At 61.7% G+C, this 15618-nt stretch overlaps 1 protein-coding gene across 1 annotated transcript in view; it reads left to right on the top strand.

The window, feature by feature from the left end:
* The first annotated feature begins 5657 nt into the window (after positions 1 to 5657).
* The window catches only part of LOC105470220 (plexin A1), a 53408-nt gene continuing 43447 nt past the window's right edge, over positions 5658 to 15618 (top strand). Inside the window, exons 1-3 of the mRNA XM_011721995.3 lie at positions 5658 to 5831; positions 11001 to 12270; positions 13828 to 14010. Of these exons, the coding sequence (XP_011720297.1) occupies positions 11020 to 12270; positions 13828 to 14010 (1434 nt within the window). The 5' untranslated portion in view covers positions 5658 to 5831; positions 11001 to 11019. The remainder of the gene's footprint in view (positions 5832 to 11000; positions 12271 to 13827; positions 14011 to 15618) is intronic.

Genomic DNA, 15618 nt, shown 5'->3' with positions numbered 1-15618 from the left:
GTCCCTGATCCCAGCCAACTATCAGGCTACAGTGACGGGTTCAAGGGGGCCACGCGATCCAGTCTGGTTCACCAAAGCTTCATTCTGGGAACTTTCCTAGACCTATGAGGAAAGAAAAGCTTGGAGCTGCCAAGGCCACCAGGTACAGAAGGGCTGCGTGGGCGTGAACCAAGCCAGCGGCCAGCAGAACCCTGCTGTGCCCAAGATCCTGTAGGTCTGAGCTGCTGCTCACTTGAGTCCAATAGATGCCTCTTGGAGCCTAAGTCCAGTCATGTTTCTGTCACTTGGAACCAGCAGCAGGGGTGGGCAGAGAATGGTGCTGGGTGAGCCCTCTCTTTGGCATGCCTGCAGCTGGGCTGAGCCCTTCTCCACTTGCGTGGGGAGGAGGACCAGAAAAAAAAACCTCAGAGTTGGAAGATGAGTCCGTGAGCACCAACCTTAGGCATTGCCTCTTTTCAGGCCTCTGCAATAGTCAGCAGTCTCCCCACATCCATGCTACTTCCCAATGTCCTCTCCACCCAGTGGCCAGAGTGGGCTTCCTGGAATGCAACAGTGACTGCATCTTGTCAGCACACCTACTGTCAGCGGCTCCCTGTGGGCCTAGGCTCACAGTTTGACCCCACAAGGGCATGTGGGGATGAGCTGAGATGACCATAGCGCTCCACACTCACGACCTGGCACAGGGGGCATCTGTTCCATGCCAGGCCACAGGCAGGGTGACAACAAAGTGCACAAGGCCCCGACCCCATGAGCAGGGAGGACAAGGGAGGGAGCAGTGACAATAAAATGGTGACATGGGAAGTCAGAGGGAGGAGGGCCACCCAGGGTCTCCCAAGTGGGAGAATGGGTGGAAGTGCCACAGACAAAGGGGGAGGATGAACCAGTGTGCCAAGGGACAGGGAGGCTGGCATGTGTGCACGGGAAGGAGGGAGGTGGGAAGCAAGTCCAAGTGTGTGTGTTCTTGCATGTGTGAGTGGATGTGCATGTGTGTGCTTGCATGTGAGTGTGTGTGCTTGCATGTGTGTGTGCGTGCTTGCATGTTTAGGAGTATATGCATGTGTGTGCCTGCGTGTGCATGTGTACTTGCATGTGTGAGTGCACTTGTGTGTGTGCTCGCACGTGTGTGTGCAAGTGTGTGCTTGAATGTGTGTGTCTGCTTTCATGTGTATGCGCTTGCATGAGTGTATGTGTTTGTATATTTGAATATATGTGCGTGTGTATGTGTGCACATGTGTGGAGGCATTTCATGTGTTAAAAGATGCCACTAGAGGGTCTGAGCAGAGGGTCCCCCCAGCTCTCTATCAGATCCCTGTGGACCACAGTGTGGAGAGCAGAGTTGGGAGGACTGAGCTGGCAACTGAGAGTCCCCATGTCCTCCAGGTAGGAGGTGACAGAAGCAGGAGAAGTGAGACAAGGATGGGTTAGGAGTATTTGGCAGTGGTGGTGCCAGGTTCCAAAGTGGGCCCAAGCAGGAATCCAGATGTCCCCCACAACTAGCTTTGAACTCAGTGGCCAGGGATCTGAGGGCCATCCCCCAGAGCTGGGGGTGCCTGGATCCTCCCCATCTCCTCCTCACCCAGCAGCAGTGGGGTTGCCTCAAGGGGAAGGAGGTCCTGAGTGTACTTTAGCAGAAAGCTCTGACTCATGCAAATGCAGAACAGTCCCCAGAGCTGCCCCTGGGGGCAGGAGCATGGGAAGGTGCCAAAAGAGGTTCCTCTCCCGACCCCACTGAAATGGAACCATGTTCCTAAGAATCTCCTGCACTACTCTACAGACTCCCCAGCCCTCTGAGCTGCTGAAGGCAAACAGAAGCTAAACCAACAGGGGAAACCCAGAGGGAAGAGCCCAGCAGCCTGCTGAGTCACTTCCCCTCTATTTGATGTGGGGTCAGGAGCCCCAAAACCACAGACCCTGGCTCCAATCTCAGCTCCTCTGGGTTGCTCACCTCCAACTTCTCCATCTGCATTTGGGGTGCTGCAGTCCCTCCTCAGAGGGCAGTGTCAGGACCCAGTGAGGTCACACCAGGAGCTCAGAGCTAAACAGAGGGCAGCTGCTGCTGGGGCCAGACGGGACCCGCAGGGGCTCTAGAGCCTGCCTCATGCAGCCCATCCCTAGCAAGAGGCACTCGCCTCTGTCTCCCACAAACCACCTGTGGAGTCTTCTCCCCACCTTCCTGTGGGGGCACAGCCTTTTCCTTGTTGACTCTAGCGAGTTCTTTATATATTCAGGATACACATCCTTTGACAATTAGATGTGTTATAAGCCATCTCTTTCTAGATCCTGACTTCTCATTATTTTCATTATTTGTAACTTTTAATGAGCAAAAGTAACTAATTTTAATGTAGTCAAATGGACTCATATTTTCCTTTATTTATTTTTTTAGCATCTTGTTTATGAAACCTTCCCCTAGCCCAGGGACAGGAAGCGAATCTGCTCTCTGGTCTCCTAAAAGCCTTGGAATTTTCTGTGTGGTGCTGAGACCTAGGCCACCTGGAATCCACGGTTGCTCATGATGGGAGAAGGGATTCCAGGGTGTAATGAGAGGGTCACACGAACAGATTCTCACTGTGATGGCTCTTGCTGCTGCTGTGTGGCTAGTGGACAAAAAGGTGTTACCAAGTAGAGCAGGCAGAGCAGAGAGGAGGTGCTCCTTCCTGAGGAGTCCAGAATGGGGATGGAGGGAAGTGGAAAATTCTGGAATATGTTTTTGGGAAGAATCCACTGGGCTGAGGGATGCAGGGGGCATGGGGAGCATGGAGGTTCCCAGTAGGGCAACCTCGGGGATGTGGCGCATTTCACAGAGACGGGGAAAAAGAGGGGAGGTACCTGGTTAACGAGGAGCTTGGTCCTGGCCACCCAGAGTTCAGTGGCCCTGGAACTTCCCCAGATGCAGTTGGAGACACAGGGCTGGACCTCAGAGGAGAGGCCTAGGCTCTCCCGGGGGACCCTGAACACAGAGCAGGAAGCTCCTTGAGGAGTGTCTTCCTTGTGGCAAAAGGGCAGGAACAGGCAGACAGCAGGGACAGCCCCTGGTGCTGGTGACAGGTGGCACAGACAAGAGCTGATGAACATTCCCTGAGGTCAGCCATGGCGTCCACACTCACTGTGTCCCTCATCACAGCTCTGCAAGCTCTCAGGTCCATTTCACAGATGAGGAAATTGAGGCTCAGAGAGCAGTCAGGACTTGCTCTGCCTTCACTAGCCATGAGGCTGGATCTGTGCCCACATGTGTGTCTCGGCAGTCCATGAGGAAAGAAACCTCTCCGGTCTTGTTTGCCAGGGAAGGGAGGGGAAGTGCAGCCCAGAGGCTGGGTCAGGACCACAGACTGGAGGAGCCAGACTCCTGGGGTTAGCCTCCCAGCCTGGTCTCCTACCCACTGGGGAACTTGGGCACGTCTCCAGCCTCAGCCCACCCATCTGTAGAAGGTAGCAGAGCCAGCGCTGTATTAGTGCTTGGTAAATAAAATAATATATATAACTTTTGAGGAAGATGTTCTGCCTCATTCAGGAATATGTAAGTTAAAACCACAATGAGGCTGGGCATGGTGGCTCATGCCTGTAATCCCAGCATTTTGGGAGGCCGAGGCGGGCAGATCACTTGAGTTTGAGTTTGAGACCAGCCTTGCCAACATGGCAAAACAAAAATTAGCTGGGCATGGTGGCACATGCCTGTAATCCCAGCTACTCAGGAAGCTGAGGTGGGAGGATCACTTGAACCCAGGAGGTGGAGGTTGCAGCGAGCTGAGATCGAGCCACTGCACTCCAGTCCGGGTGACAGGGTGAGACTCAACGAGCCTGGGTGCTGTGTCTCATGCCTTTAATCGCAACACTTTGAGAGGCTGTGGTGGGAGGATCACTGGAACCCAGGAGTTTGAGACCAGCTTGGGCAACATAGAGAGCTCATCTCTATGTTGAAAAAAAATTAGCCAGACATGGTGGTGCCCATCTGTAGTCACAGCTACTCAGGAGGCTGAGGCAGGAGGATGGTTTGAGCCTAGGAGCTTGAGGTTACAGTGAGCTCTGATTGCACCACAACACCCCAGCTTGGGTGACAGAGCGAGACCCTGTCTGTCTCTAAAGGGAAAAAAAAAAGCAGACAAGCAAAACCACCTAGTGAAAAACCAGTTCATGCCACTAGATTTGCAAAACTAAAGAGTGCCAAGTATTGGTGAGGATGTGGCACAGCCAGACCCTTCCACATTCCTGCTGAGCTGCTGGGAGTGTAAACTGGGACTTTCACTTGGGAAGACGGTTTTGCTGTATCTCCTAAAGCTAGATATATCCTACCCCATGACCCTGCAGACCATCCCTGGATCTAAAGGTGCCCACTGAGAGGCATGCACAGGATGCTCATCATAGCTTTGCTCATCATGGCCCCAGGTAGGTGACAATTCCATGTCCATCAGCAGGAGAATGGGTGAGCAGGCACCCAACGCGGCAGAATACCACAAAACAGGCTGCGAGGACGATGCCTGCGAGCAGCCGCCCTGTGCCCCTCACCACACAGAGCAGACGGAGAAAACAGCACAGGCTGAGTGACCCCGTTTCCATAATACCCAAAACAAGCCAACCAAACAGCGTCCCATTCTGGGATGCAAATATAAGAGGTCACACCCAAAGAAAAGCAGTTAAAGATGAACACAAAAATGAGGGTTGTGGCTGCTCCTGAGGAGGGAGGAGCAGGGTGAGACTGGGAGGGACACCTGGGCCCGGTATGAGTCCCTTCCCTTTCCCTCCTAACCATGTGAACTGTAGAGAGTTCCTCTTCTGTAGGGGTGACGTGATTCACACAGCAAAAACCGCACCCCACAGGCTACAGATGGAGGCCCAGTCCCCAGCCGGGTTTTCCTGGCCCTTTTGCTCTGTTATTGATGCTCCCGCTGCCGGCTTCCCCTTGGCCTGGTTGCCCTCCACCGGGACGCCCTCCCGGATGCCTCCCGCCTGCGGGTGGCGGTTGTGAGTACAGTCACCGAGTGCTGGGTGTCTGCCCCTCAGCCTTGCCATGCAGGCTGGGGGTATTGCCTGGGCAGCTCCGGCTCGTCACCCTGGACTCTGCAGCCCCACCCCTCGCACCCTCCAGACCCGCTACCCCAGGCTCAGCCGGAGTTCGCGTCTCACCACGCCTCTGCCACGGGACTTTCCTCCCTGGGCCGCGTCCCCAGCCAGGAATGCGCCACCAGCCTGGGGCCTGCAGGGGGCGCCCGGGCTCCCCGCGCAGGTGCCCCCCCATCTGACAGAGAGGAATGCGCGAGGCCGAGAGCTAGGAACACCCGGCCCCGCAAGGTCTGGGAACTGCGACTGCCTCCTTCAGCCTCAGTTTCCCCTCCCGTGAAAGGAGGCCATGCTCCTAGCCCGGACACACTGAGCCAGGCCCTGTTCCCGGAGTCGCGGGCTACCCCGCTCGAGGGCGGGGGGACTCCCGGAACTGCTCGCGCGGCCCCGGCACCCAGAGAGTTGAGGCGGGCAGCCGTATCGCCCTTTGAAGGCGCGCGGTGGGCCCCTGCGGGCGCGCGACGCGGGGCAGAGCGCCCTCTGGAGGCCGCCGCCGGCCCCGCCCCCGCCCCGCCCCCGGGCTCTGGGCGGCGCATGCGCGCGGCGCGGCGCTCCGCGGGCGGCGAGAGCGAGGCCGGTCCGCAGCCGCGCGGCGCTCGGCGCCCCATTCATGCTGGGCATCGGCGGCACCACCACGCAGCGGAGCCCGGGCGCGGCGGCGGCCTCGGCCTGGGCGGCCTGCGCGGCTTCGGCGGCCCCGCGGCGGGGCGGGCGGCGGCGGCGGCGCGGGCGGCTGGGCGCGGCGATGGCCGGCGGCGGGGCGCGCCCCGGGGCGGCGGGTGAGTCGGGGCGCAACTTTCCCCGCGGCGCGGGACGGTGGGCGGGGGCCGGACCGGGCGGGGATCCCGGGCCGGGCGGCCAGTGGGTGGGCGCGGGGCGGCATCCGGCGGCGGCCCTCTCGTGAGGCAGCAGGCAGGGGGTGTGCGCGGGGACTGCGGCGCGCGTGTCCGCGGCCCGCGTGTCCCTGCGGCTCCGGCCCAGGCGTCCGCGTGTGTCCGGGCGCGGCCGCGGCGCCGACGCGGAGAGACCGCACCCCCGTGCGGCGGGGCTGGGACCGCGGCCCGGGGCTCAGCGCCGCGGCCTCCCCCGCCCCCCGGCCGGGCCCGCCGAGCCCCGCGGCAGATCCGGGGCGGCGGGGGGCGGGCGCTGCCCCTCCGCAGACGCTGGGGATAAAGTTTGCGGCGGCCCCGCGGGGAGGCCCTTGCGGTGCCCAGGCCCGGCCCGGCCGCTGGACCTCGGCTTGGACCTCCGTCCGCGGGCGAGGACGGGATGGCCAGGCCTGGGTTGGGATCGGAGCCGCCCGGCAGGGCCGCGGCGGCCGGAGGAGGTCGTGCGGGCTAAGCCCCCGGCCAGCCCTGGGGCGCGGGGTGGAAGTTGGAGCCACTTCCCGGGACCACCGCTGCCACCGCCCCCTGTGGCCCGGGGTGCGGGGAAGTGGGCTCTGGGTGCCGCCTGGGAGGCCGCCCCGCTCGGGCCTCCTCGGCCTCCCCCTCTCGGGGCCTCTCCAGGGTCAGCCGCTTCCCCCGGAGGCTTCCGATTGCTTCCTGGACAGTCCCGGGCCTGGTGTGCGGCGAAGCTGGAGGCGGCGGGCGGATTCCGGCTGCCAGGGGAAGGGGGAGTGGGGACTCCAGGGAGGCCCCTCAGCCGGCGTGAGGTCCCAGGTGCAGCCCTGGAAAGGAGGGGAGGGGTTCCGAGGGGCGGCCCCGGGCCCGCGAGCTGCCCCCGACTTCTGTGTGGGGTGCTGGGGCCACGCCCCTTGAAAGAAAGGGGTGTGTGTGCGGGGGAGGGGACGTGGTCGAGCTTCTGTCCCCTCAGCGCGGCTCCTGTGGCTCGGGCTGCTCCTTGCTGCCCCACCTCCTTTCACACGTAGCCGGTTTGGGGTTCGGTGCAGGGATGGGGCGCAGTCTCTGCTCCCCGGGCCCTTGAGGAGCTTGCCTCAGGTCCCCTCACCTTCCTGCGGTTTGGAGTGTGCGGCAGAGGCCAGGTGCTGCACCAGGGGCACCAAGACGCTGCCCAGCCCTTGAGGAGCACCAGCCCCCTGCCAGAGGCAGGCGTGTGACCCAGTGATTCGCTGCACGGCCAGGCTTCCATTCCTGGGGGGTGCCGGTGGGGCCCAGGAAGGGCGTTTTGGGCAGAGAGGACAGCACGGGCAGAGGCCTGGGTTTGTGGCCTTGGTGTGTGCTCTGGGGGCAGGGGACACATGAGGTGCCTGTGGACAAAGCAGACAGCCCTTTGCTGGACTCCTGGCCCCCCATGGTCGTTGCCTGCTTGTTTTGAGCCCCCAGGAAAGGCCCCCGTGCACACAGCAGCTTAGAGCAGCTGGCCGGGAGGAGAGGATGTCCCAGGGGAAGGCCCGCAAAGGTGGGCACTTTTTCTCAAGAGCAGGACTCCAAGGCCTTCAGATCCAGATTCCCTAGGACTGGTGGGGAGCAGGGCCACTGGGACCACCTCCCATGACCCCCGTTGTGGGGGAGGCGGGGTGCCAGGAGCAGCTCTCTTTCCCCAGCTGCTGCTGTGAGCCACCGGGCAGGATGGCAGCCCCACACCCCAACCTGCCTGAGCCATAGCAGGATCCGGTGCAGGAGGACTTGGGGGGATTGGACTCTCCCTTGTGGGGAGGGCTTTGGGGGCCTTTGTTTCTCAGGGTGAGAGGGAGCTGTGGTGTCACCCAGGCCAGGAAAGGAAAGGGGACACTGCTGGCTTGGCGTTCCACCAGGCGGCGATCCCCTCCTATCCAGGAGACGGACGAGCCCCTGGGCTGGGGCTCCTACCCGCGGCTGCCAGGTCTCTCTCCGCCTCTCTCCCTGGCTAGCCCCATCAGCATCCCAGCACTAGTCCAGTCTCCCCCACCCTGGCTCTGGCTCTGCCTCAGCCCAGAACAGCTTTGGCCATGCCGGAGAGCCACAGCCGTTCTTACTGCCCTCTTTGCACAGCCAGTGTTTCCCACCCCAGGCCTTTGCTCCTCCTATTCTGCCCCCCACCCCCACCACGAATGCCCACCTGCACCAGCTTCCAGGCTACCTGGTCCCAGAGCAGGTGGAAAGGCCCTTGAGGACTTTCCCCGGCCACAGTGGCCAGCTCTGCTCCTCGGTAGAGTACAGCATCTGCTGGTGCTCCCCTCCCAGCCCCAGCATGGCCCCTTGGCACGCTGGCACCTGGCACCTGGGCCCAGCTTTGGAATGAATGCATTTTTTCCTGGGCAGACCCAGGCCTGTGAGAGTTGAGCCCTGCAGGCTGGCTAGCCAGCCCAGTCTCTGGAAGCTCAGAATTTGGGCCCTGTCCTGCTGGGACTAGTTGGGTGACCTTGAGTCTGAGCCCCAAGTCTTATACCCCTAAGGTGGAAGAAGTAGCCCAAGCATTGTCAGTGGCCTTTGTTAGATGCTGGGCATGAGGGACCCAGCCCTAGGCTTGGGGCTCCCCCTTTCTTGGCCGGCAGCCCTGTGCCCGCAGGCAAGTCCCTTCCCAGCAGCCTCTTTTGGGGCAGTAGGGTGAGGGTGGGGCTTGGGGCAGTGGGCCCAGGGCCAGGCTGGAGTTTGGATGGTGGCTTCTTAGCCTGGTGCCTCCTGTTGAATATAAAAAGTAGGGCCCATAATTGCATTAAGACGTGTATAATTATCCCAGAGGAGGGGAGAGCCCAGCCCCTGGTAATTGCAGGTCTGCTTTGAACTGATAAACGGTGAGTGATTCATGTTTTCTTTGGAGTTCACATGTGCTCAGCTCCCAGCCCCGGCCCCACTGCCACTGTGAGGAGCCTGCTCCTGGGTCTTCCTTGAGTTCTGGGGCGGGGGTGGGAGTGGGGACTCCTCCCTGCTGTTCTTGGGGAGCTGTCCGGCAAAGGCAGCTGGTAGTCTGCTGGGAGCACCCTGCAGTTCCTGCTCTGGGATTCCAGCCAAAGCTCTTTGCTTCTGAGAGCCTCGGTTTTCCCACCTGAGCAGTGGGTGTGTGCTGCGCACACACTGGGCAGTGTGTGTAGGGGGAGTGAGGCAGGAGTGGGGAAGCATGGGGGCTGCCGCACCCAGGCCTGGCTGGCCCTCCGCATACCCTTCATTCATTTGCTCACTCGTGGGGATTTATTGTCTTCCTGGGCCCCTGGTTTGGCTTGAGGATGCAGTGGCAACCACCTGGAGCTAGGCCTTGCTCTCACAGGGCAGCCATTCTGGAGAATGGGAGCAATAAGTAACAGAGACCCTTAGCGAGTCCTGTGCTGCAGATGAGAACCGGGTGACTGAGCGGGGTGGGGAGTGGAGACAGTGGTCCCAGAGGCCTGGGGGAGGGGCAGGCAGCTCCACATTGCATGTGGGCACCAGGCACAGAGGCTGATGGGACTGTGCCCAGCTCCCCAGTAGACTTGGAGAAGGCATCCATCTTCAGGCCTCAGCTTCCCCATCTGTAAAATGGGGCCAGACCATACAAAGGGTGTCTGGGATGGTGTGTGCAAACTGGCTGGCTAAGGCTTGAACTCAGGACTCAGGACTCTCAGCCTTGCTGTGGCCGGCTCCAGCCAGGAGTGGATGAGAGTCCCCAGCACATCAGGCACATCCAGGGCAGCAGGCCCTACTGGCACCAAGGGGGTGGCACTGCTGACTATGTGGGCAGGTGTACCCTTTCCTCTTTCATCCATGAGAGAAGAGCTTTCATCCCGCTTTTGCAAATGGGGAAACTGAGGCTAGGAAAAGGGAGTGTCCCCATCATAGTCATCTGCCTACAGAATAACAAGATCTAGATTTAGCCCACTGCCTGGCTGCCAGTTTGCTAGGCACGGGGTGGTGAGACTTTTCCAGAGGCAGTGGAGGCCAGTACAGGATATGGGGACTCCCACCAGGATCTGGACAGCGCTGACCTCTTGTGCAGGTCAGAAGAGTGGCCTTAGCCTCTGCACAGGGACATGGCTGTAGGTGGTTGTGGGTGGAGGGAGCTGAGTACCCTGGCAATCCAGGAAGGAGGGGTGGGCATTTTGTGGAGTTTGGGGTGGAGTCAATGAACCTTGGTAGTGAGCGTGACCAGGAAGTGAGGGCCCGATGTGGAGCAAGGTGGGAGGGGGCCACACAGGTCTGGTGGGTATGGGGTGCTGAGGCTGGGAAGGGGTCACTGTGGAGGGGTAAAGTGCAGGGAGCACCTACTGGCCTTCCCTGTGAAGGAATTCCTCTTTCCTTGGAGTTGGGTGTGAGGCTGGGGGCAGGAATGACAGCCTGGAGAGAGTGCTGAGAGTCAGGGCTGGGTGGGCGAGGGGGCCTGGGAAGGGGCTGTGTGGCAGGGCACCCATCAGCTGAGCTGGAGCTGTGGGTGGGACACATTGCCTGGCTTCTGGACTGCAGTTCTCAAGCTTCATCCCACATGGGGCTTGGGGTCCCATGGAGAGCAGCCCAGGCTGCCACCTATCCACAGTGAGAACTGCTGCCTGTGTGGCCTGGGCCTCCATGTCCTTCGTGGTGCCTGTGCTGTGGCTGTCAGGGCATGTTCAGGGGAGAGGCAGGGCTGTGGAGGCGGGAGTGAGCACTAAAGCCCATCTGTGTCAAGCTTCTGTAGGGGATGGTGGTGGAGTATGTCCCCACCAGCCTCAGGCAGGGAGCTGGTGCCCACCCTGGGAGTACAGAGCTGTGGGGAGGGTCCTGCTCCCCAGGGTATAGGGAGGCTCTGGGTGAGGGATGCTCTCCTCAGGCCCTTGTCACCTGCCTTCCTGTTCCTGGCCTTCACCAGTGATGGCAGGGCACAGGTGCCGACGGAGTGACCTCTTGCCAGGTGTCCTGGGGATGCCTGGTGCACCCCACAGCTTATAGGGCTTCAGACCAGGGAGGTGCCCGGTTTGCCCCAGCTCCTCCTGGTGGGTCAGGTCCTGCCTCCTGGAGGTGGAGTGGGCACGCCTGCCACAGGAAGGGCTCACACTGGGGGATCATGGTATGGGATGGGCCATGCCTGCATTCACATGCCCTCTCCTGCCCCTTACCCAGGGCTGAAGCTTCCGGCACCATGATGCTCACCCCAGCAGGACCAGAGCTCCGAGGCCCAAGGCCCCAGCCTGACATGCCGCTGCCTCCGCGGAGCCCGCAGGTTCTCCTGCTACTGCTGCTGCTGTCACTGCTGCCGCTGCTGGGCATGTGGGCTGAGGCAGGCTCGCCCAGGGCAGGTGGGGGTTCGCAGCCCCCCTTCCGCACATTCTCGGCCAGTGACTGGGGCCTCACCCACCTGGTGGTGCACGAGCAGACAGGCGAGGTGTATGTGGGCGCAGTGAACCGCATCTATAAGCTGTCGGGGAACCTGACGCTGCTGCGGGCCCATGTCACGGGCCCCGTGGAGGACAACGAGAAGTGCTACCCGCCGCCCAGCGTGCAGTCCTGCCCCCATGGCCTAGGCAGCACGGACAATGTCAACAAGCTGCTGCTGCTGGACTATGCCGCTAACCGCCTGCTGGCCTGTGGCAGCGCCTCCCAGGGTATCTGCCAGTTCCTGCGGCTGGACGATCTCTTCAAGCTGGGCGAGCCACACCACCGTAAGGAGCACTACCTGTCCAGCGTGCGGGAGGCGGGCAGCATGGCGGGCGTGCTTATTGCTGGGCCACCGGGCCAGGGCCAGGCCAAGCTCTTCGTGGGCACGCCCATCGATGGCAAGTCCGAGTACTTCCCCACGCTGTCCAGCCGTCGGCTCATGGCCAACGAGGAGGACGCCGACATGTTTGGCTTCGTATACCAGGATGAGTTTGTATCATCACAGCTCAAGATCCCGTCCGACACGCTGTCCAAGTTTCCGGCCTTTGACATCTACTATGTGTACAGCTTTCGCAGCGAGCAGTTTGTCTACTACCTCACGCTGCAGCTGGACACACAGCTGACCTCACCTGATGCTGCCGGCGAGCACTTCTTCACCTCCAAGATTGTGCGGCTCTGTGTGGACGACCCCAAGTTCTACTCGTATGTCGAGTTCCCCATTGGCTGCGAGCAGGCGGGTGTGGAGTACCGCCTGGTGCAGGATGCCTACCTGAGCCGGCCCGGCCGTGCCCTTGCCCGCCAGCTGGGCCTGGCCGAGGACGAGGATGTGCTGTTCACTGTGTTCGCCCAGGGCCAGAAGAACCGTGTGAAGCCGCCCAAGGAGTCAGCATTGTGCCTGTTCACACTCAGGGCCATCAAGGAGAAGATTAAGGAGCGCATCCAGTCCTGCTACCGCGGCGAGGGCAAGCTCTCTCTGCCATGGCTGCTCAACAAGGAGCTGGGCTGCATCAACTCGGTGAGTATGGCAGGGGCGCCCCTCCTCCTGCGGCCCCATTCCCTCCAGGGATGACAGCATCAGTGTCAGATGCATGCTCAGTAGTGCCTGCTGCGTGCTCGGCCTGGCTTTTGGCTTGGCCGTCCCAAAGGCTCAGCTAGGTGGGGCTGCCCTTTGCCATCCCCCAGAGAGTGGGTTTGGACCCAGGGTGCTAGCCCCAAAGGCTGCTTCCAGCCATGAAGCTCTCTGGTGCCTCAGAAGATGGGATGACGAGGCCCTGCTGGCATAGTCCACAGCCCCCGGTCAGCCAGGGGCCAGCCACATGCCTGGTCCTGTGCCTGGTGCTTGCCTGCTCTATCTTGTCCCCATCCTACAAATGATCCTACAGGATCAGAGAGGTGGGGTAACTTGCCATGGGTCACACAGCAAGTGAGAGGCTGGGACCAGAGCCTGTCAGGTGAGCCCAGACACCATTTCCATGGAGCGTTTGCATCCCCCACATGGCCCTGGTGGCACCTGCCCGCTGGGCCTCCGCCTTTGCCCAGCAGTGGGAGCTGATGGTGCTCTGGTGCAGGCCATAGTCCATACCTTGCAGAGAAAGTGACCCTGACTCCAGGGAGCCACAGCCCCCTGGCACCTGTCCCAAAGGCACAGCTGGGGCTGGGCCTCTATGCTGCTGCCTTTCAGGGAGCGTCTTGTTCACACTCCTGGGCAGGCTCATAGGGCACAGGCCTTGCTTAGGGTGGAAAGTGAAGGGGCTGGGACTCGGCCCAGACCTGGGACCCCCGAGGCCAGGTACAGGGGAAGGCCTGGCCCTCTCTGGCTGTAGTCTCCCATGTCTGACCTGAGGGTGATGCTGGTTTTGTCCTCAGGGCAGAGTGGGACTGCAAGGGCTCCTCAGCCCTTCCGTCTCACACTCACCACCTGTGTGAAGCAGGGCCCATGTGTGCTTAGCAGATGCAGTTGTCTACCCTCCCCTTGGCTTTTCAAGGAATGTGTTTTCTCTGCACCATGCAGATGAAGACACTGAGGCTTGGAGGGGCAGAGCCTGGGTGAAGCCCCACCACACTCTGTCTTTGTGCCCTGCCCCAAGGCTGGGGCCTGCTCTTTCCTCCCTGGGGACAGTTCCCACTGCCCCCTCCCACCTGTTCATTCCGTGTGGCCTAGCCCTGACCCAGCCTCCCCTGCTCCTTCCTCCTGAGCAGCCTGGCCTCTGCCAACGAACCCGCTGCAGACGAGGACCATCTGCCCCACTTCTCCCCACACCCCTTCCCTGCCTGCCCTGCCCTCTCCTTAGGCCTGGCGGTGGAGCAGCACCCCCTCCACGCTGGCCCCCAGCTGCTCCAGAACCTCAAGCTATTGATTGCTTTCTCGCGCTCTTAGCTGGGAGCCCGCCCTTTGCCTTTCAGGTATGACCTGCTCCCTCCTGTCTTAAAGCCTCTCTGTCTGCACATCTCCTCTGGGGGCTACCCCCAACCTCTCTAGAAAGACAGCTGCACTCCCAGCCCTGCCCAGGGAGGCCCAGTCCTCCAGGAGAAGGCGCCCAGGGAGTGGCTCTCACCCTGCCCCTTCCCACAGCCCCTGCAGATCGACGATGACTTCTGCGGGCAGGACTTCAACCAGCCCCTGGGGGGCACAGTCACCATTGAGGGGACGCCCCTGTTCGTGGACAAGGATGATGGCCTGACCGCCGTGGCTGCCTATGACTACCAGGGCCGCACTGTGGTATTTGCCGGCACGCGAAGTGGCCGCATCCGCAAGGTCAGGCCTGGGTCGGGTGGGGTGAGGAGGGGGCTTGGAATGCAGTCCCTGCCTGGAGCAGGAGCAAAGGCTTGAGGCCGTCCCAGGTGGCGGGCCCAGTGCAGCTCTATGCTGTGGGAGGCTAGATCTGACATATGGGGGGCAGGGGGAATGTTGCCCTACACTGGGCCCAGTGACCTTGAAGGGCCCCAATTCCCCTCTGTGCCTCTGCCCATGACTGGCCCTGGGCCTGCTAATCTAGGACACTTTGAGACCACGCAGGAGCCTGTGCAGGGGCCCAGGGATGCTGAGGCTGGGGCCGGCTCTCCAAGGGCACTTGCTGACCTCCTGGGGAGGCTGCTGTGTGTGGGTGGTGAAGGCAGGCCTGCGCAGCCCCCTCCCCTCTGGGCCCTGCTCCCCAGCCAGGAGATCCAGTGTCTGCTGCCTCAGCACTCTGCTGGGCCGGAGGCCTTGGCCCTGCCTCTCCCCATCCCCTCTACTGGGCCAAGGGCAGGGCAAGGGTAGTGCCCCCACCTGTCTTTGGCTGGTGCTTGAGGAGCTCTAGCACGCAGCCCTGGGCTGGCCCCACGGTGGCAAGGTGAGGGCTGGGTGCTGCAGGGATGGCTGTCTGGTCTTCAGGGTTCTCCTTTCCTTCTCCAGAACGGTGGGCTGGACAGAGGCAGTGCAGAGCTTCCTGGAGGGCATGGGTTGAGGGGAGCTGCCTGGGCTGGGGTGGGCACCAGGCTGGCCTGGTGTGGAGGAAGCTCGCAGAGAGACTGAGGGGTGGGGGTACCTGGGCACCCCAGCAGCCCAGTGGGCAGTGGTGGGCCCTGGGGGTGCATAACAGGTACCAGAGGCTGGTGCCAATGCAGATGTGGGCCTGCGAGTGGGGCTGGGCTGGGGGCTGGCCAGCGCTTGCAGCTCTCAGCCCCGTGCCCAGTGTTGGGAAGGGGGCCTCCCATCTCTGCCATGGTAGTTGCCCTGGGAATGGTGGGGAGTCCTGCCCCTCCCTGGCTCTGTGATCTCTGGGGGGGGATCCCCTGCAGCCTCAACTTCCCCTCTGAGAAATGAGCCAGATGTTCAGGCTCTGGGCTGGGGTGGGGGTTGCTGGTGGTCTTGGGGCCAATGGGGGCCCAGCTGCTGACTATAGGCCCCCCAGGGTGGGGGTGCCCTGGGGTCCTGTTGGTTCTGCTCACATTGGCTATGAGGCTGAGGCTGATGAGGGAAATCCTGTGACCCCTGAGTCGGGTCCTCTGCTGTGACCTCCCTCTTGGCCCCCATGTAGGGTGCTGCCCTGCGGCTCTGGTATGAGGTCCCCCGCCTCCGTCCTCCCAGGGCTCTCGAGCGCATGGGGTGGGTGTTGGGGTAGGTTTTGCCAGGCAGAGGGCCTTGCCTGTGTGGAAGCCCAGTGCAGCACCTTAGAGACATTTCGTGGGGCGCCCCAGAGCCTGTTATCCAGCCAGTGAACAGGTTCCTCTAACCCTACCCTGTTCCTACTGCCCAGCACTCACTCTTTTGCGCCCCAGGGGCACTGTTTAGGTCGGAGCTTTGCTGGGGGAGCAGCAGGACGCACAGCTGTTCCTCTGGGTGCCAGTTGGCCTGTTTCCCTGCCTCCTCACCCCAGTCCCA

Source organism: Macaca nemestrina, chromosome 2, assembly GCF_043159975.1.
Source record: "Macaca nemestrina isolate mMacNem1 chromosome 2, mMacNem.hap1, whole genome shotgun sequence".
Taxonomy (NCBI): domain Eukaryota; kingdom Metazoa; phylum Chordata; class Mammalia; order Primates; family Cercopithecidae; genus Macaca; species Macaca nemestrina.
The sequence above is the reverse complement of the archived record's forward strand: the minus strand, read 5'-3'. Positions and strand labels throughout refer to the sequence as shown.